At 38.8% G+C, this 27,024-nt stretch overlaps 1 protein-coding gene across 1 annotated transcript in view; it reads right to left on the reverse strand.

Annotated features, from left to right (window-relative positions):
• LOC114573501 (potassium channel subfamily K member 2) overlaps positions 1-21,352 on the reverse strand; it is a 31,514-nt gene extending 10,162 nt beyond the window's left edge. Inside the window, exons 1-6 of the mRNA XM_028605735.1 lie at positions 21,206-21,352; positions 19,055-19,368; positions 11,009-11,126; positions 7,182-7,342; positions 4,239-4,434; positions 2,520-2,653 (exon numbers count right to left, since the gene is read on the reverse strand). Of these exons, the coding sequence (XP_028461536.1) occupies positions 2,520-2,653; positions 4,239-4,434; positions 7,182-7,342; positions 11,009-11,126; positions 19,055-19,368; position 21,206 (924 nt within the window). The 5' untranslated portion in view covers positions 21,207-21,352. The remainder of the gene's footprint in view (positions 1-2,519; positions 2,654-4,238; positions 4,435-7,181; positions 7,343-11,008; positions 11,127-19,054; positions 19,369-21,205) is intronic.
• Positions 21,353-27,024: the final 5,672 nt, after the last annotated feature.

The following is a 27,024-nucleotide window of genomic DNA, read 5'->3' on the forward strand; positions in this document are numbered from 1 at the left end:
ATTTCTGAATTGTGTGTGCATTTATGAATTTTGTGTGCATTTATGAATCGTGTGTGCATATATGAATCCTGTGTGTGTATATGTGAATGTAGTGTGTGCATTTATCTTTATTGAGACAGTTCTAGCTCCATAGGTTTACCCAGTCTACTAATTCAGGATAACAGTTTAGGTTTATTTCTCCAGGCTGTTGAATTGTCTATGAGGCTCTGAGGTGTGCTTGTTTAAAACAGACTTTTGAGCATTTAAGTTAAAATTGGTGGTGTGTTTCTGTATGTGTGCGCACATTAGACACACACAAACACTAGAGCACAAACACTTAAGTATGTGCTTTCTCCCCCTCATTTTCTCTTCCCGATCGTTCTCACCCCCCTTTCCCATCTCACCGACCTCCCATTCACAATCGTCTGGGGCGGCACTAAACCCCGGATGCAGCAATGGTGCCCCTTGCAAAACAGGTACAGGGGATAGCGGAAGGGGAGGATAAAGTCTTTCCTCTGGTAAACCAGACTAGTTCCCACATAACTTTCATACAGTCTCATCATTCAGAAACTAAGTCATAAGTCATAAGAAGTTTGACTTACCCACCCATCGCTTTTGAAGTTTATTCTAAAATTGACTGCAGAAGCCTCAAGCAATAAAAGCTGGCATTTTCTCCAAAGGGCGCAGCCAGAATGGAGATTCATCACTTCAGAATAAAGAGTGAACTGGAAAACGCTGTGAGGTATTACTCTATTGCTATGAGGAGAGATGGATGTGATTACACCTGAACTTTCTGCAAATGACCCTCCTCCTTCTTGTCATGGTATCTTGTAGAGGGCCAAATTCTGGTTTTAACACCGTTTTACTGTATTTTAGTTAATATTGTGCTCACTTGGTGGATATTCCTAAAAAAAAAAGTGTCTGGTCAAATCGGACCAAACGAGAGATGCAACAATTACAATTTTTTAGGCAGATTCCGATTTCCTATTTTTCATTGAGTTTGACCTGCGAACACCGATTTTAGCCGATTCCGATTAAATGTTTTCTAACAACTTTACAGCACACACAAATATTTATTTTCGATCTTTTCTTTAATAGAAGATTTTACATTTTGCAAAGAACATACAACTTTTCAACAGATAATCGATCGCTATAAAATAGAACTATATAAATTACTCCTGGTGTGGGAAATTCACACACATCTAAAGTGCAATGTTATGGAAGAACCATTTCCTTATTTTCACATCCAATATCCAACTAAAACAATTTGATATATTTAGCGAACTAAACTTCTGTATGAAAACAGGTAGTAGCCAAATCCAGAGTTATTAAACTAGGCATGATGAACTCGCATAATGGACGCAAGCAGACCTGTGGGACTGCGACCGCCCATGCCGCCCTGCACTGCGCATGCTCATATGATGGTTCTCCCGAGGTCCTGTAGCTGTAATAATGGATATAGCTAATGGTTGTAAATCACCATGTGTTCTATTAATACATCCAAGGCATTGAACATTTTAAATTTAAAAAAGCTTATTATGTAGGTGCGCGCCTGTGTTAACGTGCGCTTGTTGCCCCTCATCTGTTGACATTTTCTACAGTTGCTTAATAAAAGCGGGCTTTCCACACAAACAAACATATGTGTCATTGGTATGAGAAAAAAACGAGATTTTAACTGTGTCGGGCTTGGGTCGGGCTCGGACATAAATATCTTAATGTCTGTCGGACATGAGCCGGGCTCAGACAGAAAAATGCGGCCCAATCCGCACTCGGCACTGATCGACAGAGAGGAGCAAGCACACACACACACACACACACACACACACACACACACACACACACACACACACACACACACACACACACACACACACACACACACACGGTGATGTGCCATTTATCTGCAAGTAGCCTACTCTGCCCATGCTGCTAAGCCTGTGCATTAAAACTTGGAAAAGGGTGGCAGCAAAAACAACAACAACCCCCACCTTGTATTAAATTATGTTAAGATAATCAGCTGATTGATGGCAATAGCGGAGATAAAAGCTTGTGTCCCGCCAATACAGTTTGAATGGGCAATGGCCAATGGGGAAACACCAACACTGATGTCATCACACTCACTCCAACCAATGGTGGAACTTCACTCAGTGACTCAGTGACAGAATTTCCAGCTCCTAGGGCTGGTCCCTGCAGTCCAGCTAAAAACCTCTGAGGTAAAATTATAATTTTCCTTTGCTTTCCTTTACTGGAGAGTGTTTTTTTGTTTTTTTTATCTCCAACTTGCGTCACATCTGGTGTAGTCTCGCATTGCTCCACTGCAAAAGTTGTTTTAGTTGTGCAACAGAAAACTCAGATTGGACAGATAGTCTAGCTAGCTGTTTCAATTTACCCTGCAGAGATCTGATGAGCAGTTAACCATAATTAAGAAAGAAAAGAACGTGAGGGACATCCGGCGGAATTACCGGCGCCTCCTGAACAATCTCGGAAATGCAACATCATAGACTACCTCTGGTGTGACATACACCCACATCACCACGTACCTCCTCTTTAGTTTTTTTGGAGATGACTCGGAACCAGTCTCCAATCATACTGAGCACAGCAGCAAAGTAGGCAAGGCCCACCAGGATCCAGAACCACACCACGGGCTTGTAGTAGTTCAGAAACTCTGAGCTGTCTGACCCACCTGCAGAACCAAAGACACAAGTGAGTTATACAAGTCTGTTACATGACCCTGGGTTATATGCGTTACTTACCAAACTGTATCATTCTGAGAGGAAGAACAAAAAATGGCCAGATTGATTTTAAGTGTAAGAAGACCTGGTGCAGTCAGTTAAGTCAGGTGAGTAAAATGGGCCTTTAACTTTCATACTTTATCATTTAATGAGCCTTGGTCTCTCCATTGTAGAGTCTGTAGATGTCTTTCTGCTGTAGTGCTGCCTTTTATTGCCCCTGGGCATTTGACTCAGTCCTGACTCTAAGTAGGACCATTTTGTAAGAATATATAGAATATAAAGAGGGAGAGAAATTGAGACTAAGTATAAAATGTCCCATATAAAATAAAATATTCACTTATCTTTTCCTGTAAATCCATTAGTGTGATCTTGCTGCTCTAATGGATATTAAGCAACAATCTGACAATCTGCGAAAACTGTAAGTGCATAAATACTGTACATTACATTACAAATACTAGACAGTGGATGTGTTCCATGTGCCATCTGATTGATAAAGAAAATAAGTTCCATTTAGTATTTTCTTTTCTTTTTAACAGGGGATATTTTGTTCAGTGAGATAAAAATAAAGACACCGGTTCTTTAAAATGAGATTGAATAGGCTATTAAAATATGAAACAAATGAAGTCAGTTACTTAGAGAAAGTCTTAATGAGGGAAGAAAGCCATTAATCAGGATAAAAGGTCAAGGATCCCCTGTGGAGGTTTTGACCATGAGTACTGCATGGACTTACCCAGCCTTATCTTAATAATATAAGTCCTATCCACGTGCAAACACATTTAAATGCCATTTTGGCTCCGACATGTATCAACTGTATCTTTGGATGATAAATGAACTGGTATGACGCAGCGCAGTCCACTCACTGTGCAGTTACTATGGATAACTGTTCATTACAGCACTAGTTTCACTAACAGCAGTCCAGGTTTACTTTACACCACCTGTGCAAACCCCAGTAGATAGTAATTTATAATCATTAGGCCTGCTCAGGGAAGTTTAATCTAGCAGCTAAGTGTTTATGATTTTTCCCATCTGCCTCTCCTTTTTGTTTGCCAAGCAGGTCAAATCAAGCTAATACCACCTGTCAAACTATTCTTTTAAATGTACGGGCTGGATGTTTCAGTTTGTTTCAGTCACACAAAGGAGGATTTATGTCTGTAATTTATACATTTATCGCATTATTTAAAGTATTAATTGCCCAAGATCATTATGATTGTTTTAAGCATGCCAATTCTAATGTGCTATTGTAATTAGTGAGTAAAAAAAAAAAAATCAGTTTTTGTTTTGGAAGTATTGAGTATAGATTTCTGGGTCAACAGATGGGAGCACTTAACATATTGCAGGGATTCAAATGCATAAAAAAAACTATATCACGCATGTATCATAATGTGAAGCACAGAATGAAAAAGCAGGCCTATTGCTGCGGTGCACATGTGTTGAGTCAGCCTGGCAGAGGAACAACTATAAACACACTGATTCTAAACTGGGTGTCCGACATAAAAATGAAAGAAATCAGAAAGAAAATCAAGTGACCTTTTTCCCCGGCGACAAAGTCTCCAAAGCCGATTGTGGTGAGGGTTATGACGACAAAATAGATGGACTCTAGCGTGCTCCAGCCCTCGATGTGCTTGAAGATGATGACTGGCAGAGCCACGAAGATGAGGCACCCGAACAGAATGAAGATCAGAGTGGAGATGACGCGGATCTTTGTCTGGCTGACTTTCCACTTCTGGTGGGAGAGAAAAGAATTGTTAATACAGGAATACACAACTTCCACATACAGAAACATTCAACAGAGCAGGGGCAGAGAATATGTTTGATGGTTTTGTGTTACCATGCAATGTGATTAGTGGTGTAACTTGTTTGTTAATTCGTCACATGAACATTTTTTTTTTTGTCTACAGCTATAAGCAATTTCTTGCAGACCTTTCCTGAAATGATTGTGAAGGAAATTGACATGCTCCCGAATGTCCCACAGGCTTTTATTTTTCTTGCTCCCTTCACATTGACCTCCTTCGAGGAATACATTTGCTGATTTTTTTTTTTAACATCTCAAACATCACCCTGCCAAGCTCATGTGACATAACGTTTGCTGTCAGATGGCACGCCCACCCGAGCTGCAGAGAAGTAGCACTTGACATGCCTGACATGCTGTAATGTTATTGAATTCTGAAATATTCCACATGCAGTCATAGCAGCAGCTATCATAATGGATTCGTTGCAGTTCCAGCCTGTGCTATCAACTGTAACTATGAGAGTTTAAATGTGAGGAGCCCCGCCGTCGCTCCTTTGCATCACAGTTACAGACCGTTAGAATATATTCTGCATGCTGCTTATTTCTCTGCTTCCTTTCCACTGGAGGTGTCTGCTTTCAGCTGGTTCCCTGTGTATCGTGCCCTTTTCCCTTCCAGTTATGTAAGCCCAAAGCACAGTGCCTCTGAGGGGAAGCATAAAGAGCAGGCAGACCTCAGATCACTGAGTCTGTGATGTCTAAATGTCCTTGCTACACTAAGCAAAGTACAGTACAGTAGTATACAGTTTGAAGAGACCTACAGTAAGACATACTAGACCAAATTAGCTGAAAACAAAGCATTAATATATTCCAAAGGGACTTTTGAAGCTGAAGTGCTTCCTCAGCCAGCATCTTCACCGTATTGCTGCTATTTCAGCAGTTGCTACAGTCCATTGTTTCAAGTCAGCTGCCAACATCTCTCCTCCTCCCCAGGGTTGGAAGCCATGGAGCCAGCGATGAATCAAAATAATTAACCTGTTGCTACCAAGTACCTGGTGTCTTGAAGAAATGGCAATGGTTTGTGCTTTTATACTGAAAACATGGAGGTTCTTACACTGAAATCAGAGACTGTTTTTGTGGACGTTAATTAGAATTCGATTTTTATCACAGCATTACAGGTGTTTTAGCCTTACATCAACAAATGACAAACATGACTGCACGCAGATACAAAAGAACATCCTATGAAAATGAAATGATTTGGGGATTCTCTACCATTGCTACTGCCCAGCTGACTCTCCGCATGTAATTGTTATTTGCAGCAGATAGGGAAACAAAATGCCACCCAGGTTACGTATTTATTTATTAACATAATTAGGACTCAATGTTAACTGACATATTGTGAAATGTTTACTGACAAAGTATTTAATTTGTTTTCCTAAAATATCTGCTCTTGCAAAACCATGCCTTCTCATAGCAACAAAAGCACATCACAATACGATAACTGTTGCTCACTTCAGGACTAAAAGCCTAACTTTATGATGAAATCATGTCATACTGCAACATCCTCCCTCCTCATCGTTTTATGGCTATGTATAAATATACCTTTAAAATAGAATCACATATTTTCCTTGCTTGTACTTAGGATATTTTATCTTTAGTCACCAAACTATATTTATTTAACATCTGTAATTGGTACTTGTTTCCATTTTTTTCTTTATCAGCTTTTATTTTTGTGAACACATTGTATTGCATCTATCTGTATGATTAAATCTATTATGGATTTTTGTTATTACGATTCATTATTATCCTTCCAGTAGCTGCACAGTCCATTTGTTAAATGATGTAGATTATATGAAGCACATTTTATTCTGGTACAAGGACAAGTAAAAAACAAACAACAGCTATTAGTTTTTACTGTGAGCAGCAGATAAAATAAACTGCTGCAATTAATCTGTTTTAGTTGTGGAAACTGTAATCATCTTAACTGGCGTGTGGTTTCTGTAGCTGTTTGATTGCTTTTGTTTTTCAGGGCAAACCTTTGAGTTTTTGAGGAGAAACTTAATGACTGTCCAACACAGTTCATTTATACTCTCGGTGTCCAACGTGATTAATGGTCCCTTCAAACTGCTCTGGCACAACTGCTACATGTATTTTTGCAAGCATGCGAGTACTGTATGTGCTTGTAAATGGACAAAAGTCAATGTGTGACTTAATGTGGTAACTAAGCCTACCATCATTATTTCAAAGTGATCGATCTGTTTGCTGCTAGTTTATTCCACTGCCACAAGCAATAAGATGGGAACACAAACAACTCTTTTCTTTGCTGAATTTTGAAATATTGAAAAACTGCAATTTACTGTTCTGGGCTTTCAGTACTGAAAAAAAAATGCCTGCATTTTAGATTGGTTTCCAGGAGTCTGTTGACATGGCAACCCAAAGTCTTCCACACCATGGACTGACTGCTGAAGTCTGAGTAAAAAATTAATCCTGCACTTTTGAATGTGAACTTTCAGCTGTGTTGTTTAGGGGTGTTTATCTTGCAGTTCTAACTTTGACATTGTACTGTACATATTGCAGCTCTTTCTAGGAACAGCTTAGGCAATATCATTTTACTGCTGTTTGTGTGTTACCTGTATAATTAAGTCGCCAAATGTGACTGCATTAAATGGCTCATTGCACACAAGCAAACATACAGGTGATTCAGAGTCAAAAAAAAACAAGCTCATATAAATGATGTAGCTCACCACAATCATCTTCTCTACTTTGGCGATGCCCTTCCCAAAAATGGTCCCCAACTGGTCCCCGACACCAGCCAATAAGAATCCAAATAGGGGAATCCCAAGCAGAGCGTAAATTATACAGAAGATCCGCCCACCTTCTGTGTGAGGAGAGATGTTCCCAAATCCTGACAGAGAGGAGACACAGATTGTGCATTAGCTCAACAGCAGCATTTAATTCAAAATGTCTGTATAGATTAGCTGCAACATAGCAAGGCAGTAGTGTTGTTGCCTATTGAACAGGACATTGTAAATTCCTGTAAGACTGTTATATTAAAGTGTACAGGTTGACACTTCCTGGGGTGTCATATTCCCTGAAATTGTTGGTACTGTTTTATAATGTAGAATCTGTACACTTTCCTATAAAAAAAGGGAATGTTCTGTGTGTGTATGTTTCATTTTAGAACTGTATGTTTATACAGGGCCTTTCCCTGAGAAGGTAAACATCTTCTTCACTCTATTTGTCAGGGCCCCACCTCCCTGAGCTGTCTCCCCTTCCCTTTTGTGTGTCTCCCTTGCCTCTGCCCCTTTTTGTGTCTGTGTTGTTTTTCTCCCCTATATTAGGGAGAGGTCTGCTTTCAGTCCCCGCCAGATAATTGTTTCAGCCACGTAACTATCAATTGCGTTCCTGTGCATTATTTATCTCCAGTTCTAGTCATTATCCTGAGTTTCCCGTAGTTTTGCCTTTTTTTTCCTCATCGTGTTTTTGTGTTCTGCCTCCTAGACGCCGTTCTCCCTCCACCGCCGGCCACTGCCTTTGTTCCCTCCTCAACTGGATCTTCTGTTTAGACTCCCCGTGCCGACCTCTGCCTTGCTTTCCGTGTCTCTGGACCCCCAGCCTGTTCCCGACTATTCGCGCCTGCCGTTTTGTACTTCTGCTGAGCCACAACCTACCCATACTCACTCCCATAACCTCCACGACGGAACACCATCTACATTATTCATTTTCTAATAAACAGTAGTATTATTGAAATCGCCCTGTGTTCTGCTTTTGTGTCCTACCCCATCCAGAGCGTGACACTATAAGTCTTCTGTGTTTTTGCTTTATATGTGAGTTTGGTTATTTAAAACAAATGTAAAGTGAATGAAATAATAATTTTACATTTTGATTTATTTTTATGCATACATCTGTGGATTAGAGGAGAAGTTTGCATGTGTGTGGCAACCTGCAGCACTAAAGTGTTCTGTTGAAACCATGTTGGCTTGCACGGAGCATTTTGTAACTTGTTGCATCGACATAGAGAGCATTTACACAAAAGAGACACTACAATTGCAAGTACGTGGGTTTATGTGTAGGTTTTTATTGCATTACATTGTTGAAAGGAATGTGTTTTTGGTTATTTATATATATTATGAGAACTTCATTTATCTTTTTGTATTATTAATTTGCATATAATGCTGTCTTCGGCACTTTTTTGTTTTGGACTTTTCCCTTGGAAACAACAAAGCATTTATGCTAGATGACCCTGTAGATGTTATTTTTTCTGCAGAGAACTTATGCTAGTGCCTTAAAGACAGCCCTGGGAAGTGTGTTAACTTTTCTGTGTTGCACATTCTGTATCTTAGTACATTGTATTTCATCAAAGCTGGCAGAAAAAGTCATATGAGTTCAAACTACGTACAACTAAGTACAAGAAAACTTTCCACAAAGCCTGACTGTGCTATAACATCACTGCAGGCAGGTGCAGCAGAATAGTTTGGAGCTTTGAGAAATGTCAGTAGTTAGATGTAAGTCGTGCTAAAACACTGACTCAGACTACAGTCTATGATTCACACCCTCAGTCCTTCAAACTAATCTGATATGAATGAAAAATGAAAGGAAAACCAAAAATGAAAACACGCACACACACACACACACAAACACACGCACATGCACACGCACACGCACACGCACGCACACACACACACACACACACACACACACACACACACACACACACACACACACACACACACACACACACACACACACACACACACTCTCTAATGTGAGTCCATCACTGGTTCGCCTTTCATCTTCTCTCTAAACTCATCATCATGTGCTAGAAAAGCAGGTGGTGCTTATAGAAGTCCGGGTATGGATAATGAACATTTACATCCACTTTTCTCTATAAATGCAGTCATCTGTCTCAGTTTACGAGCTGCAGGGTACCCTCTAATGACTTTTCAGTCACACATTGGAGTGGGGTGATACTAAATCAGAGAAAATTTGTCAATCAAGTCTCATTAATCTCTAGATTAGTTCAATGGGAAACCTGATGCCAGATTAGATTTATTTACCAGCTCTGGATGCCCCTGCAGAACAAACGAGACACAGCAACTCTCTTATTTGAAGCTGCACTCGCTTCTTCTTTTTTTCTTTTTATATACTGAATTAAACAGATTCTTGTTTATATGCTCACCTCATCTTTGAATGCTATCGTAATAGCAGAGGTGAAAAGCAGCTTTGCAATCTCAAAGAGTTAGTGTCATGCACTCGAATAAAATGGTGGCATTCAGAGAAAATTTACTTTCCTATTTTTCAAATATAATGAAATAGCAAAAGACAGCATTTTAGCATTTAAAAGTAGTTAAAAATTGTATCTTTTGAGAAAAAAATGTGGGTTTGTATGTAATATGTAATAAAAAAATATGGTTTTCAGCATTTAGATGATATAGGCTATATTTGTCTAAAACGTTGTTTTTTTCATACAGGACATAAATCAAAGGTTTAAATCAAATTCAGTTAAATACCAATAAGTCATACAATTAGTTTTACACTTGACTTCAACATATATATATGTATATATGTATATATATATATATATATATCTATATATATATATATATATATATATATATATATATATATATATATATATATATAAATGCCTGCATATATAATACATGACACTTTAGATTTCCACTTTATAATTCGCTAAAGCCTTGAAATTGACAAACCCATTTGTCAGTATGGGCCCCAACTCATTGCATTCATGACACTACTGACTACTGACTTATCTAAAGTGTCAATGTATGTCTCTTATGAAGGAACAAATCTAATTGCAGTGGACAAAGCAAATCAACAACAAAAGCCATTCTTTCACTTCTGAAATAACATACAATGTTCTGGACGTAGCCTAGCTAGGCCTACTGTAGGTTTGGTGTATAAATGTAGTATATTAAAATGCAATTAGGTTGAGCAGACAGTCCGAAACATTGCAAGCTCGCCTCAGCTCGCCTATAGATCAATACTGACTCAAGTGACTTGCACAACCCGGATCAGTTTAGTGAGTGACTCAGAATAACCCAAATCTTTAAAAGGAATAGAGTTTGCCATGCCTAGTTTAAGCCCCATTCAGCAATCGGTACACCTTCAGGTTTGACTTGCGTCGAGTACTTTGACCCTAGTATTCCTGCTTGCAGGTCGATATATTTTGTAGCTCTCAGACTTTCTTTCTGTTGTTTTGAATTGCTAGTAGAAAAACAACATCTTTTGCTTTGATGCTGAGAAAGGGATCAGTCAAAGCGCACTCCTGGTGCAATGAAGCACAATCTGAAAAAGGAGCGTATTGTATGCAGGTTTGAGGTTAGCAAGTGTAATTCTGCTATGCAACTGCAGCTTCATGCTACAATGGTCATCAAAATTGCATTGTGCCCCTAACAGCTTTGTGATGAATGGACTTTCACATTTCTTGTAAAAGTCACATTTTGTACACAGATCAAAGCATTGCATGCAAGTAGAGTGAAGTATTGTCGGAAACTTCTGCAAAGAAAAGAATGAGGACTGAGTTGTTAAAGAGTGAGAAACGTACCGATTGTGGTGATAACAGTCCCAGCAAAGAAAAAGGAGGAGCTGATGTCCCAGAGGCTCATGTGGTTGGATGAATTTCCTGAAGGGTTCACACCTGCTCGGACTGCTGAAACCACTTGCTGGAGAGGAGGAAAAAACAGTTAGCACATAATGCACTGTCTCCCAGTGGGAGTATGGTATGAGGTGGTCTGAGGAACATCAGAAAATTAGCGGTGTGCATCAATTATCTTGGGGAATAGATGACAGCGATGATACATATTATACTAAAACCAATTAAAGGTGCCATGCCACACGTATTTCATTACTTTATGTTAATGTCTGAAGTTCTACCATGGACTCTGTAACAATTTATGTGGTAAAAAATGCTTTGGTTACCTTGTTTCAAGCCATTCTAGTGTGGTATAGAAAGCCTGCAGGAAGACTCAGCTCGATTTGTGCCAGCTCTCATTAAAGGGGAACTATGCAGTTTTTTTTTAGCTTAATTTACTTTAACTGAACAGCTTCGGCGTCATTGGAATGGTTATATGACTTTTTTTGGGTTGAATAGTGGTCGTCTTGCTTCCCCCTAGCGCCTGTGAGCGGGAAAACCACCCTTGCAACTTGCAGCATCAGGAAGTATTGCGTGATATCGGGTCTCGTGATGTAACGAATTGCTTCACGGCACTGCACACATACAGGAACCGGCTAGTTATAAGAACAAGGTAGCGATGGAGTTTTTCACACTTTTGTCATGGCTGAAAAAAAAGAAGCAGAAAGCTAGGAAAGCATTGTCGGAAGAAAAGAGAAAGAGGAAACGGCAGACTGACCGAGCGAGGAGTCAGACACGAGTAAACATCGGACCTGCGTTTTCAGAATGGCGAGAACCGAGACAAACAGAAGCCTGCAAATCCGATGCTGACCAGGCATTCTTGCTGTTGCACTTGTAAGTATCTTTGGGATAAACTCTGTTTAATCTTTGTGTTTCTTGTTATTGTGACCTCAGGATGTTTGCTATTGTCTGTAAAGGTTTTTATTATGATCGCTGTCTGTTACGGGCTTACCAGCTAGCTTACTAGCTGTCTACCTCAGTGGACATGGCTCTGTGCGTTCACCGGCTTCTATAAAAACAAATGCATATGACCAGAGGGAGAAGATGGGAGGGGGGAGAATCGCCAATGAGTTTTTACAACAGTTTTGCCAAAGCTGTATGGGGAGCTCTATAGAGAAACCTGCGAGCAGCTGCAGGGTCTGGATCGAAACATTTTGAAATCTGATGAAATCTGTTAGCAACATTTGTCATTTTCCCTACCTCTGTCTAAAACCAAGGACCCATTGTTTCAAACGTCACTAAGAATTTTGAGGAGTAATTTATTATTGTTATGATTATTACATTATTATTGTAAACTGCATATCTACTGTGCCAACATGGAAAGTTAAATAGCTAATGAATGTGAGGCTTAGAAACGCTTTGAGACCTTTGGGAAAAAGCTGACACTGCAACGAGCTGTTGCTAATAAATTATAGAAGAATGATTTACTTGAGTAAAGCTTATTATTATCAAAATCATGTACAGCATATAACACAGTCCCTGTGAACTAGTACTGTCAGTTTTTACTGTACACACACACACACACACACACACACACACACACACACACACAGAGTTTAGGGTCACTGCAATGTCAGGGTGTTGCGATTAATCATGATAGTAAAACTAAGAGAGCTTCCATTAACCTATGACTGTTGAGTGTTATTGAGGCAGTAAAGGTTGAGTGTGTGAGAGCTGAAATGGATGAATAATGGATAGGAAGGTAATAACTAATGTAATGACATGAGTTATGATAGGTCAACAAAGAACTGAGTGTTGCTTAATATCCACACAAGCTGCTGATGATTAAAGGGTTGGTTCAATCAAATTGGTTTATTTAAATTATACTTACTGGATGTCAACGTTAATTAAATAAAATGGTGTCCTATATGTACTGAAGCAATGTAGAATATAAGAGTGTTAGAGTTTGCATGCAGTCACAGACCTGAAACTATCCTTCATCTTTTTATTAACTATAACCATGATCTTTCCCTAACCTTTACCATACCATAGTTGACATGCATAGATTAATTGTAGGAAGTCAGACATTTTAAAATGTTGTCATTGGATATTATCCGGGTTTTTGCAGGATCGCGTAACATCAATGTCCTGGTGTGTGGAGTTGAACTACCTCTGATGGTATCTAGCCATTTTGATAGTTTTATTTGCAAATATTTGGAGGTATCCTCCAACTCAATACAATGTAGATGAAAGCAGTTTTTTCGCATGGCACTTAAAGAATCAAAAGACCTCACTGCCAATAGTTTTCATAGGGACCATTTCTTTGGTTGAAAGTATTTCCCATAAAAGTGTATAAAGAAATCCAAAACTATGAGCATGGATGAATAACAATAAAGGGAAGTGAGCTAAATAGATCAGAGGACTAACCTAAAGCACAAATTATGCTTCTGTATTACATGTAATACACATATTCAAAGTTGTGGCGAACTTTTTATAACTGTAGGTCTCAACAATACATAGTGCGGACCTGCGCATCAAGCAGGCTGATTGGTTGATCCAACATCATCCTGTTGTGAAGTTTTCTTTCAGAGTTTGGGCGTACTTTTCGGCATAGTACTGCCACTGCACAAAATATTGTAGATAAACAGATTTGATCCAAGTTCTTTCACGTTGTGTCACTGCAGTGAAATTGATTTCCATTTCCTGATTTTTTTACATTGTGGATTGCTAAACAAGACACAGCTTCCTAATAAATGCATACATTATACCACCAATTCATTACAGCTCATTTCTCTGCTCCTAAGTGGAAAAAATCCTAAACAAAACTAAAATATATATATTTTTTAAAAGCCCAGAATGAGACAACTAAAAGACAAAAGTGATTTGGTTACACACATGCAGAGGATACAAATTGACTGACATAAACATAATGAACAAAGGTGAACAGTTTTTTATCTTTTCTATCTTACCATCATTTCCAAATCCTAACAAAGGACATAGTTTAAAAAAAAATAGAAATTCTGAAACCCTACATACCTCTAAAAACATAATTTATCAAATCACACAATCAGATAGGCTTGGCTCAGTCGCCCCTTTGTTTTCCAGCCAAAGCAACCACATTAATTCACTGTCTTGGCAAAATCCAACCATGGCCATTGGAAATGATAAGACAGGATAATGTGAACACACACTGGCTGTGCCAAACAGCCAGGAGAGATTGAATCTTGAATTGAATTGAAGCTTTTTGACATCACTCACTTTTTTAATTACTCCCTCTGAGAGCACATCTCTACTCAGTCCTCTGCTGACTGGCTTTTGATCAGTGGGAGCCTTACAAAGGTGTGTGTGTGTGTGTGTGTGTGTGTGTGTGTGTGTGTGTGTGTGTGTGTGTGTGTGTGTGTGTGTGTGTGTGTGTGTGTGTGTGTGTGTGTGTGTACATAATTAAGTAAAAATGAGTGGGGGACACCTGTATTGAAGCTTTTTATCAATAAATCATCAAACGAGAAAGAGTTGCTTGCAAGGCTACTGAACTCTTGAGGCTACTGTCTGATAGATGATGGGCAGCACTGTTTAGTTGGAGTGTTGTGTTGTAAAAGCACAAAGATGGCAAGATCTGTGTCAGGTATGTACTGTACAAACTGGCACACAATCAGCCTTATAACATTATGAAAGGATAAAGTGCTCTTAAATGCCTCCTACAGGCAAATTGCCCAGTTTTTGTGAGCCAATAATCAGTTTGTTTCTGAGGCCCAGGACTTTGCCTCAAAACAAACATTCAGTTGGCTAAAAAGACATTTTTGAGGACAGAGGATGGTTTGCCCTCAATTGACTTTTAGCTTTTCTTACACAGGAGCCTGAGAGGGATTTTGAATGTTATAGGGGCCATAGAGTACAGGAGACATGGTTGCTGGCAAAGGTAGGCCACACCCTTAGGCTAACACTAAAGGGCGTACCACACTATTGTTCATCAGTTTTAAAGCAGAATTTTTAAAAACACCCCAGGGTTTGTTACAAACTGATTTAATATCATAGATAGAGGAACTTTTTCATAGATTATTTATTTTTTACCCTAGCTAGCATGCATGTTTGAGACTACTTCAGCACAGCAGTGCTTTGAGCTAAATGCTAGAATGCTAAGCATGCACATGGAACATAAATAAAAAGGGGGGTGGGGGGGGGGTTGGATTCATTTGCTGCCTTCCTTCGTCCAGGGCTCCACATTCATTAGGTAAGTCCATTCCTGACACAGGATCATTATCTAACAGTCAATCTGATAGATGATCTCAGGACAGAACGCATCACCGTCTTTCAATATTAACTCAGCATGTTAAAGCCAAATAACTGCCATCTGTAACCAGCCTTTCTTAATCGAAAACAGTCTTCTTTAGATACAAGCTGTGGTAAACATTATTCAATAGTAAATCCTGTCAGCTGCAGTCAGTTTTAACATGGTCAGAGCTTATACTGTAAATGTCACCGAATGCCAACACAGTGGGCAACAACTCCTGAAGTAACATGGTAAAAGAGATTCAACATCAGCAATAAAACTACAGTACCTACTTCATATTAAATTCAAACATGACTGAAACATCTAATTCATAAATATTTAACCAACAAGTCACTGTATCTCTAGCAGCAAACCCCAAAAGGTGGAAGGTTATTATTGAAAAACTACACCAATGCTCTGCCATAAGGAATAATGCAACGTCCTTAATAAATGTGAATATCAGGGCTCCACTGTTGTCTGAGTCGACTTAATCCCATCCCTTGCTATGCTATTGGCTAACAACAGCAATTTCTTTTTAGTCCTAAAAGGAAATGTTTTAGACATAGTCACTCTTTGTTTTGTTATAATGAGATCTTTCTCACTTTGTTAGAGCAAGAGAGATGCTTTGTGATGACAACGAGATACCACTCCATAGAAAATATGGCTGCTCTGCACTGCTGTACATACAGTGAGAAAGTTGTGAGAAAAGATTGTTGGATCCTTGTTCATCCAAAAGATCTGACGTCCAAGTGTGACTGTTACTGGTAAATTAATGTGGGAGCAGAAAAAAATAATTCAAACCAACAATTATTGAAATACTTGCTGGTTTACTAGTCAAATAGTCTTCAGCAGCTTTTGTAGTTTGTGAACATGCATATTTTCATATAAGAGTCAATCATTAATCCTTTTGACCATATATATATTACATTGTATATAATAAAAGTGTTTGACTTACATACTGTACAAAAAATAAGCAATATTGTACTTATCGGATCACTTATGCAGTGAGCTTAAAAGACATTTTTGTATTAGAAGGCATTTTTGGTGGAAAAGGGTTCAGCTATTAATAGAGGCCAAAATTCAAAGCGGTGGACAAAATCAGTTTCCCCCCAGGATTTAAAGACCTCTTAGCTCTGGTACATTAGAGGAGAAAATAATGATCCACAAGTCCAATATGCCAGCTAGAATTCCCTAAGAGGGAATGCTTTTCAGCAACCCTGACAAATTTGGTTGATGGTGAGATCAACTAATCAATAAAGAAGGGGGTCATGACATTTTCAGGCTTGATTTGTAGCAAGATTTCTGAATCTGTTTCCAGCATGGAGGGATCACCAAACAGGCCAACGATGCACAGGTCCAGGGGACCCAAGGGGTCAGGGGGCCCCTAAATGAAGTGGCTGTTATTAATTTTTGTTGTTGGAAAGTCAAATAGCACAGTCAAAATTAGAGACGTTGTGACTTGACTTAAATTTTTTTTTTTCTTGTCCCTTAATATTATTTGTAAACCCAGATTTATGGTGTGTTCTTTTTGTCTTGTAATCGCGACTAGTAGCTTGAGTGTGACGTCACATCCATGTCGAAAAACGAATAACTGCGGGTTGTTGCGTTCTTTTTGTCACACAATACTACAAGTCGGAGAAAAGATGGATTTTTGTAACATTTTTAGTAACATTTATGATTCTATTCACCCAGTTATTGACATATTACACAAATATATTTCACACTTTGATACATGAAAATTACGTTTTGATTAACATTAACGTTCGGCTACTGCTCTGCTTTCTGCTCAAGACTCGGCTTAAAGCCATTGTTGTCGTATAGCAACCGAGCGTCTCTAGCCAATTTCAGCTGCACAAGCTACAAAATAACTAATTAGGCGGTATTTAACTCATAATAAGACTGTAGCGACACGCCTATAGGTAGCAGTATACAGTGCTATATGTACAACTTCTTCATTTGGTTACAACAAAGACAAAAGTGCTTAAAATTGTAGAAAACCACAATGTTTACTACGTGTGATGCACGACGTAGCCATCTTTGAAAGTGAACTCGGGGTCCTCTGAGTTCAGACGACTTTACGAGTTGTATATACGACCTCGGTGGCGTTCTTTTTGCAACTTCCGGTTCGTAACTCCGGAAAACGTAAATCGTCTTCGGTGGACAAAAAGAACGCACCATTAGTTGTAATTAAACTTTTTAATGGTTTAGTGGCTAACAGCTAGCCAATGAGAGCCTGGCTGTCAGAATCCTTTACCCAGCCCAACTGGGCGAGCTAATGAATAGTAATGAGCTCAGCCAACATGATGTCAGACTGACCAGCTTTTGTAATTGGCCTGATTTCTCTGTATATTTCTTTTCAGTGGCTAGAGCTGACAGAGGACGTAGCAGTTCATTTTCACATTCACAACATAACACAAACACATATGGACCTAACATATTTTAAAAAATGCAAGTAAAAACGGTTTTGTATGGCAGGGCACCTTTAAGTTTCTGATTGGGAAGGGCGGGGTTGTTTGAACTGTTCTGTGCTGAAGTGATGCAAAGGCTCATGGGAAAAATGTTCTGAATGGTTTCTGTCCTAGTTAAAGTCTGTTTTAATAATGTTCTGTTAATGTTTTGGGTGTGCATTTACGTTATCCGGGTTTTAGTTTTGTATGGTTGATTAAGTGCTCACATTTATCTACATTTATTGTTGCACCATGACAAACTTTCCATGTGGTACAATACACGGGAAAATTACAATTTAATTGTGTATCGTTTATTTTTCTATTTTATTTATTAACAAATGTGGTCAATACATTGTTCTCAAAGTCATGCTCTCATGAAATAAAAACAATATATGTAAGAACAAAATATTTCTTCAGGATTGATAAGTAGCCTGATGTATATATTTGTAATATTTCTTCACGTTTAAAGCTATAGTGCGTAGTTTCTGTCTCACTCGATTTTCTGCATGTGAAAGTCGTTGGACGACACAGTTTCTAAACATAGCCATACTAAAAAATACAGAGAGAGTTTTGTGGAGTCGATAGTCTTAATTAGCTTTGTAGCAACTAATTTGGCAATGGCTTGAATGTAGCGGACATTCATTAATATAAACAAGTTATGCACTAAAGCTTTAACTTAACATGATTATTTTTGACAACATGACAACATTTTTTTTGTTTTTCTTACATACAACTGCACAGGTTATCATATGGCTACTGTAAGCCTACATTAAAAGTATGTAGCCTCGCTCTAAGAAACGACAAGTTTCTTTTGATTGTTTCCTATAATCTTTCATTTAGTGTCCTATAGTATTTTGTATAATATTTATGGAGGGAAATGTAAGTGTATATCTGCTGTGGAAGGCAGCTTAGGATAAAACTAATATAAAACCAAAACCAACTTGGTTAAGTTTAGAGAAACATCATGGTTTGGCTTAAAATGGCTACTTCGTTAAAGTTAGGGGACCTTCATCGTCATGGTGACAATACTAAACACGTGGTTAAGGTTAGGGAACGATCACGGTCATGCTTAACAGTGAAATGAGCAGTGGTTTCTTGTGTTTAAATCTAAAGCGCAGTGTTTACTCCCAATCATTGTTTCCACCATTGGCCACAATCCTCAAACAAACTAGGTAGAGCTGTCAAATACCAGTAATACATTCAGGATGTATTCAAAAGAGAAAATCTGTACCTACAGTGTATTTTCAGGTCCTGCCAAAGAGGAAAGATTTGAATTATTAATATGCAGTTGATGCTTCCACCCACCTTCACCAAATCCTCCAGCTCAGAGGAGTTTACACAGGAGTGCATGGCCAAGAAGTCCAGTTTTTCTGCGAGGATGGCCAGCTTCTGGGAGCTCTCGTGGGGCTGCTCCAGCGCTCTGAACACCGTCGCCCCAATAATGAGGTAAAGCACCACCAAGAAGAAGATCGCTGACACAGTTTTCCACCTCATGACTGTAGTCCGGGTGTCACACTCATCCTCTGGAGTGTTCAGCAGCACTGGGCTGACCGAGAATGACAGGCGAGGTTTGGAGTTGTGGGCAGCAGATTTTGGGTCAAGAAGGTCGGGTGCGGCCACTGTGAGGATGGAAGTGATAAACAAGAGACTGAGTTTAGGCATACTAATCAATCCATCCATCCATCCATCCTTCCTGCATCCATCCATCCATCCATCCATCCATCCATCCATCCATCCATCCATCCAATATAGACATACAACATGAATCATGTGTTTCATTAAATGTAAGAGTAAGGCTGCAACAAACGATTATTTTCAACGCTGATTATGTCGGCGGTTATTTTCACGATGAATCGATTACACGTTTGGCCTATTATGAGACAACCTGTAAGGGCCCGAAGTGGGAAAAGTTGCATAGTGTTGCTTTAAATGTAAGAAAACACTGAAAAATAAGCATAGAAAACAAACAAAACCATTTAGCTTGCAATGACAATAAATCAGAAAATCCTCACATCGAAGAAGATGGAACCACAGAATGTTTGACGAATGTCGATTATCAAAATTGTTGTCACTTGACTAATTGATTAATCCACTAATTGTTTCAGCTTTATTTAACAGAATGATGAATGCAAATAGGTTGTGAGGCAATAACCATCTAGAGAAAGTTGTTTGAGTACTGAACTTTAGGCCTACTTAAACTTGATCATTATTACAATATCGTCACGATACTGTCAATATGTCACGGATATTAAACTCATACGAAGTGTTCCAGGGCAGATCTAACACCTGATCACTATTGAAAAACATTCTTTATAATAACCTTCAAATACCTTTACCATTACTTTAAAAGACCAATCAACAGCAGGTTTTCAGGTAATTCAGAAGTATTTGACACATGGGAACTTAATACTCTCTCCTGTGTCATTACTGTATAGCCAATAAGCCCTTATGGTACTCTAATTCTGTTTTTGTTTGTTACTATAATAAACCAGTAGAAAAAATTATAATAATCTGCAGCACTTTTCATTCAATTCACTGTCGGCAACATATAATTCTCCAACAGCAGCATTTACAGTTATATCTGGACTTAAACGCATCTATTTCCATATCTTAGCTTCCTCTTCTGAGCTGGATCTAATGAGGGGAATCACGATTTCCACCTGGAATCAACTCATTAAGGCTTCTTAATAATAAAGTGTTCAAATATGTATTATTATATATTATATATTAAGTTTGTACATTCAGTGTAATTAAAATAAATATGTGTAAGATAATCACAATCTAAAATAACTATATTCTAACAGGCCTATAGGCTAGACAATATTGCAACAATGGGACAGGTTATATCTCCCTGCAGGAATCGTAACTAAAATTATGTTTTTGATGTTGCTTTTTGGTCCCACAATACAAATGAATACAACGACTGAATGGGAGCTCATTAAAAATTAAACACTCTTTGTCACAGTCCAGTTTCCCCAACAGCTTGCTGAAGTAGACACAATTACATAACCACCCCGTGAGCTCCTAATAGCCAGTATTGTACAGTAAACAACTCATGAAGAGGATAATTCACTGCTAGGCTGAAACCATGTAAAATAAACCCAGAAATAGGCTATATAAATAGTTTTTTTCTTATTACTATATTTATAGTAGACTATTAAAGAACTGCATGAGCGTGTTCTTCATTCCTGGCGTTTGAATGGGGTTTCACACGCAGAAACATTGATAATGAAAGCTGCAATAAAAGTATCACACAGAGATGAGATTAAATAGGAATAATATTGTGAGGCTGCAAAAGATGCCACAACTGCACTAGAAACTCACTAATAAAAAACACAGAAACCTCTATTTCTCCTCAGCCTTTATCATCACTCTGTATGTGCACAGTCATGCAGACTATTAGTAATATTTTCATCATTCAATCACTGAATTTCAACTAGTTGTTAGAGCACTTACTTCTCTACCATCTCGTCTCTATTTGTTTCCTCATCGACGGATCTTTTTCCTCCAAGAAGACGCAAATAATGATCTCCTGTTAGTGGGGCTTTATGCCTCCGGTGCTCCCACCAAGGGACGTGGCCGCTCTCCACATGGCTTCTTCGGCGAGCTGTGCTTCCCTCCACTTTACAATCTCCGGAGAAAATACATCCAGGACATCGCGTTCCCACCAGAAGACGCGCTAGGACGGGGCGTAAAAGGAACTAGTGGAACAAATCGCTTCAATAAAAGCCATGTGGGTGTTTGGAGACATTGTTGCCCAGTGAGGCGCCTAGGAGTACGAAGATGGATTGTACCGGGCGGTCAGAGGAGCTGTTCAACAGTGTGACCCGCTGGATGCGCTGCCCTGCACTCCCACTGCTCTGCTGTGGACAGTGTTGCTCCTGCTGTAAAAAATAAAAATAAAACAAGAGAGGAGCTTCAGCGTGCTGTCCAACACTTCAGTAGCTTCCACTCAATCCCATGCTGCAACATTTCACACAACATATGAACATAACGTTAAAGCTGCTCCTCGCAGTTGAGATTGTGCAAAACAGGGTTGTAGTAGTTTAGCATTAAATGTCCCATGGCATTTTTGGTTTAGCTCTTTGGATGCTTTTATATAGGCCTTAGTGGTCCCCTAATACTGTATCTGAAGTCTCTTTCCCAAAATTCAGCCTTGGTGCAGAATTACAGCCACTAGAGCCAGTCCCACAATGAGCTTTCCTTAGTATGTGCCATGTATGTCTGTAGCTATTGAGGAGGAGAGAGAGTGTGTGTGTGTGTGTGTGTGTGTGTGTGGGGTGGCACATCTCACATCTAGCCAGTAGCAGACAGAGGTTGCAGTGGCTAAATGAAGGGCAGTTGTCAGTGCATTAATTAAATTCATCTGAATTAGTGAGGCAGTCTGTACAGTTGATGTCCCTGATGTAACTTATTATTCATCATGGCATGCAGGTGTGACCAATATATGAATACACAAAACTAAGGCGGACAGGGGTTCTCATTGATTTGCTTGCAAGTTGCAATTCAGCTCATTTCTCTTTCCGTGTGTGTGTGTGTGTAAAAGAAAAGGTGTGTGTGCAGATGTGTCCTCAATATTGATTTGCATGAGCTACTACTGCTAATTAAATTGAAAGACTACTTGGTGCTCTGACACACACACACACACACACACACACACACACACACACACACACACACGTAAAATCCTCCCTGGATGAATGAAGCTATCTGAGTGCAAAGTTATAAATAATTGTAGGAATAACCCATCCATAATTTCCACTTCTGCTGACATTTAAGTCTTCCAGTAGCTGAGTTTGTTGAGGAAAGAATGCTTCTTCTGCAAAAGAAAGAAGTAATAAATTGTACTCTGCAGTACTGCAGTATGTACACGTGTAAACAATTCCACACGCACTTGTTGCTCCACCTCTTAAAAAGGCTTTCTGGCTTTTGTCCAGATTTCGACAAAGCACTTGTTCCATGATAAACCATCAGAAATAATCATTTTCTACTTTGTCTTTTCCTATTTCATCTCATTCATTTCCTTTTCTGCCCATCTATCTTACTCGCTTCCACTTTGAATCAGTGAAGCATCCAACCTGCACTCGCATGCTCAAAGAATGGCAGATTCATTTTGATAGTCTCACACATTGGGTGTAAGCAGCGCTTGATGCAATAGTTATATAACAATGCTGAATTATTTCTGTAATCAGTTTCAAGTCTTTGTTTTACTTCTTTATTCTTTTTATAGACACACATTATCAAAGGGCTACAATGCGTTGACACTGGGTTGTTGAATCTCCCACTCCAGTCTCTGTCACATCATGTAACTGTGTACTCAAGAAGTCTAGTAGATACTAAAGATTTGTACAATATTAACTTTAATGTCATCCAAAGAACTAAAATACTTGATAAATGGTTTGAGTGTTGGATTTGCTTATGTTGCTATGGTTACAGTTCTGCTATAATTATAGCAATGGATGCTGTAGCTACATATTTCTAGCTACATATATTTGTTGTTGTTTGAAGTCCTGCAAAGCTTTTGCTGTTGGTTTGTAAATTTCTTGAGATTGTTATAAAGATTATAAATATTTTAGGATGCTTCTCTGGCAGCAGCATTTAATAAGATTGAGAGCGAGAGAAAAATGGAAATGTCTCCCGAGCAGCACATAACAATACTACCAACTATCATTTTATACATATGAGCCCCTAATAATCCCCTGAGACAGAATAATTTTTTTTCATTTTGATGTCCTCAGTCCTCAGTTTATGCCTTTAACAGGGCCTCTGTTGCGGGGACTAATGGCTTCCTACCGTTAATGCTGCCAGCAGAACTACAACACTTCTGCAATGCCCGCGCTATGGAAATGTGAAAGTCAGTGTTTCTTTGCTTTAGGGCTGTTTTGTAACTTTTGCTCTACTTCAGTGAGACACTTCAGATCAGTTTTTTGTTACTCATACCATTTGAATATCAAGTGTGTTCTTTTAAACTATCTAAACCTAGTGGATAAAGATGCTGGAAATTCATAAATATGAAATATTCTGTCCTTTACAGCAGTTTCTGTTTCTTCTTGGTCTTAATTATTTCCAAGCTTTAGTGGAATTTTAAGTGAGAAAACACAATTGTATTTCTCATTAAGATCAAAGGAGAAAAAAATCAAATTAAAAGCATCTACTTCTTTTGAAGAAACTATTACAGCTTGAGACATATATGCTATATAATGACACACCAGGCGTTTCTCTGAATTACCTTCCAGCCCATTTTTGTTTGCTATCTATTACACTGGGTGGTGAAGTCACACATAATGAAGTGGAGTGTAATTTGCATACATAGATAGTTACAAGATAAATTACCTGAATTCCCATTGACTTTGAAAGTGTCTTATCTATGATAATGATGTAGCTGTGCAAAATGAAATCATAGTTGACTCAACATGACTGCTCCGTAGGAATGAGCCTGAGTCAGGCTAAACTTTGTTACCCATTGAGATGACACAGTTTCATTTTTGTGTCTTCAACTTTGTGTGAAGAAGTAGCTCAGGAGGACTTCTATGTAGGTGTTTTTGGACAGAAAACTGCTTTTATAAAAAAATTGTCTTTTTGTCCTCTCATAAATGGTCTCCTCATGAGGTATAAACTCATGCTTCAGCATCTCTCATCCTAATTTGCAGACTGTTTCCCTCGCACAGGACGTCCCCTGGAGCAGGGACATATGGCTTTTGTTACATGACTGTAATCATATTATCGGTGACATTGTTGGTTAATGGCCTCTATTACCATAATCTCTCCTAATGTAACAGCAAAATGCCAGACACTGGTAAGGTAAGCCATTTTACAGTTCCCTGTCACCTATTTGATAAAAGGTGGTTTTCTTACAGAAATCTGATGTTAATTAGGATTTACAATTCTAAGCTTTGTGACTTCATCTATGAATATATTATTTAAAAAAACAACAACCTCCAATTTAAATGTTTTACATTATATTACTGGAAAATTTGAGGATGCTGTGCTTGTTATTGTGGATATTTTCTTTCAGTGGGAAGTGATAAAACCCCCCGCAAAATATATATTGTATGTCATGAATAAGTACTGTAGTTGCTAAATGCTTTCATTCTCAATCTAGTGCCCGACCTGTTTATGAATGCAGAGCCATAAAAACATACTTTGACAGAACCTCAGAACACAGATAATCCGCGACATCAGCAAACAGAATTGCTGAAAGTTGAATGTGTCTAATGTGATTAAACATGTATATTTTATACTCTTGTCTGCAAGCTTGCATTGTAAAGACACAGAGGGTGCAAGGTACTACAAACAAATTGCATCTCAACACCAAATCCTGCTGAATCTACCTGAATCATTTCCTCTGAGGTTGCAGTTTACTCATCCTGCAGAGAATTATCAGCAGTATTTACAGCAGCAGGGGCCTTTACTGAATATAAAATGATTACTTTTAGATTGGTCTATCATCTGTAATCAAATTGACATACTATATGACAGCGGTGTACAAATCCACACAGGTGAGGCAAGATTTATAAAAAAAAAAAATGACATGGTGTTACCTCGCTAAGTGTTGAAACTTTGCTTAAGAAACAAACTAACCTACTGAGTTTAAGGTTAGTGAGTGGGTCCAAAACATATTTTTTTTATGGTGTCCAGTTACTGCAGCCATTTTTCCACAAAGATCAGTGACTCTGATTGGGATCAGTGGTGAGAGCAGATAATACATTGTTTCATTCACAGTAAACACTCATGTGGAAACAGACTTTATAAATAATGCTGGTGTCAAGCTTCTCCCTCATTAAGCTGTGTTTAACACTTTGTGCACGATCCATTGTTAAGCCACTGGTTCTTGATAGATGACAGAGCTCAAAAAGAATAATTGTGGTTTCAAGAGTCTTTCATCTCCAACTCATTCGACTGAGCCCTGTGAAAATCAATCAACTGAGCGAATTGAACATGTGCAAGGTGTATGTACCCTGCAAATGCACACACACACACACACACACACACACACACACACACACACACACACACACACACACACACACACACACACACACACACACGCATGGCCATTAAATTAACACACAGAATATGAAGTCGCTCTGGTGCCTTTGGTCGGGGAGGAAAACCAGCAGTGTGTGCTGCAACCATATTTACTTGACAGTCTTCAGTAGGTTTTCAATCAGGCATTCAAGGGGAACCTTTTGCACATGATCATCTATCAAAGAAAATAAATGAGAGGTTGAGGTCAACAGTATTTCACTCGATTATTAAAAGTGTTACATTATCCTCTCCTGACAAACCAACATTAGTCCTAAGTGGCCAACACTTTGCTCAAATGCTTCTCTATAATAGATGCAGTATCATGTAGAATGCAGTACTCGTGTCTACATGGTTGAATTAATGTTCGTGTAAATTGATTTTCAGTTATGCTTAAAGTGACAATTTAACGTAATGATAAGCTGTAACAATAGACTGTATAAAATATAAACGTAGTCTCAGTGACGGCACCCAAACTGTAGGTTTCTGAAGATCCAAAATGAAGCTCAAAGTGGGCGTCTCCCAGTGGCTCTGGCCGTCACCATCTCAGCAGTGACTGACATCCCTTAACTCCCGGTTAATCCAAATATGAGCAACAAGGTGGAGCGTGGATGGAGCTGAGGTGCGACGAATGAAGCCTACAGCCTCCTGTGACGGCAGCCACCTGTCAGAACTTTAAATAATTGAAACAGGTGAGTTATAAAAAAAAACAATCACCCACAGCTGTCATAAAGGGGAGAATTAGCTAAAACAGACAAAACGTTTTTTTGTTTCAGTGTCCAAAGTGTAACGCTGTCTATTTTTGTATGTCCTGTAAATAAAAAAGAAATTTCAAATAACACAGTCCCAATTGTGAGATTAATGCATTTAGGTTTGTGGCATTTATCTTCATCATCATGATAAAACACATTAAAAAGAACATTTAAATGGAATGAGCATGACAGAAAGACATTTTAAAATGTAACATATATATAAGACACCCACTCATATAGACACAGATATAAATACATTTTGCCATTTGGGCACTCACACAGGGCTTAGTTTTGCTCATGTGGTATAGGCCAATCATATGCTGGCAAAGAGCCAAGGAGGCGGGCCTAATAATGGATATGGTAACCAAATGTTGGTCCATTAACTAGAGAAATGCATCTATGCGGCGCCTGGTTAGCTCACCTGATAAAGCGCCCGCCCATGTTCAGAGGTTTTCTCCTCGACGCAGAAGCCGCGACTCCGACCTGTGGCCCTTTGCT

This window comes from Perca flavescens, chromosome 18 (assembly GCF_004354835.1).
Source record: "Perca flavescens isolate YP-PL-M2 chromosome 18, PFLA_1.0, whole genome shotgun sequence".
NCBI classification, from domain to species: Eukaryota; Metazoa; Chordata; class Actinopteri; order Perciformes; family Percidae; genus Perca; species Perca flavescens.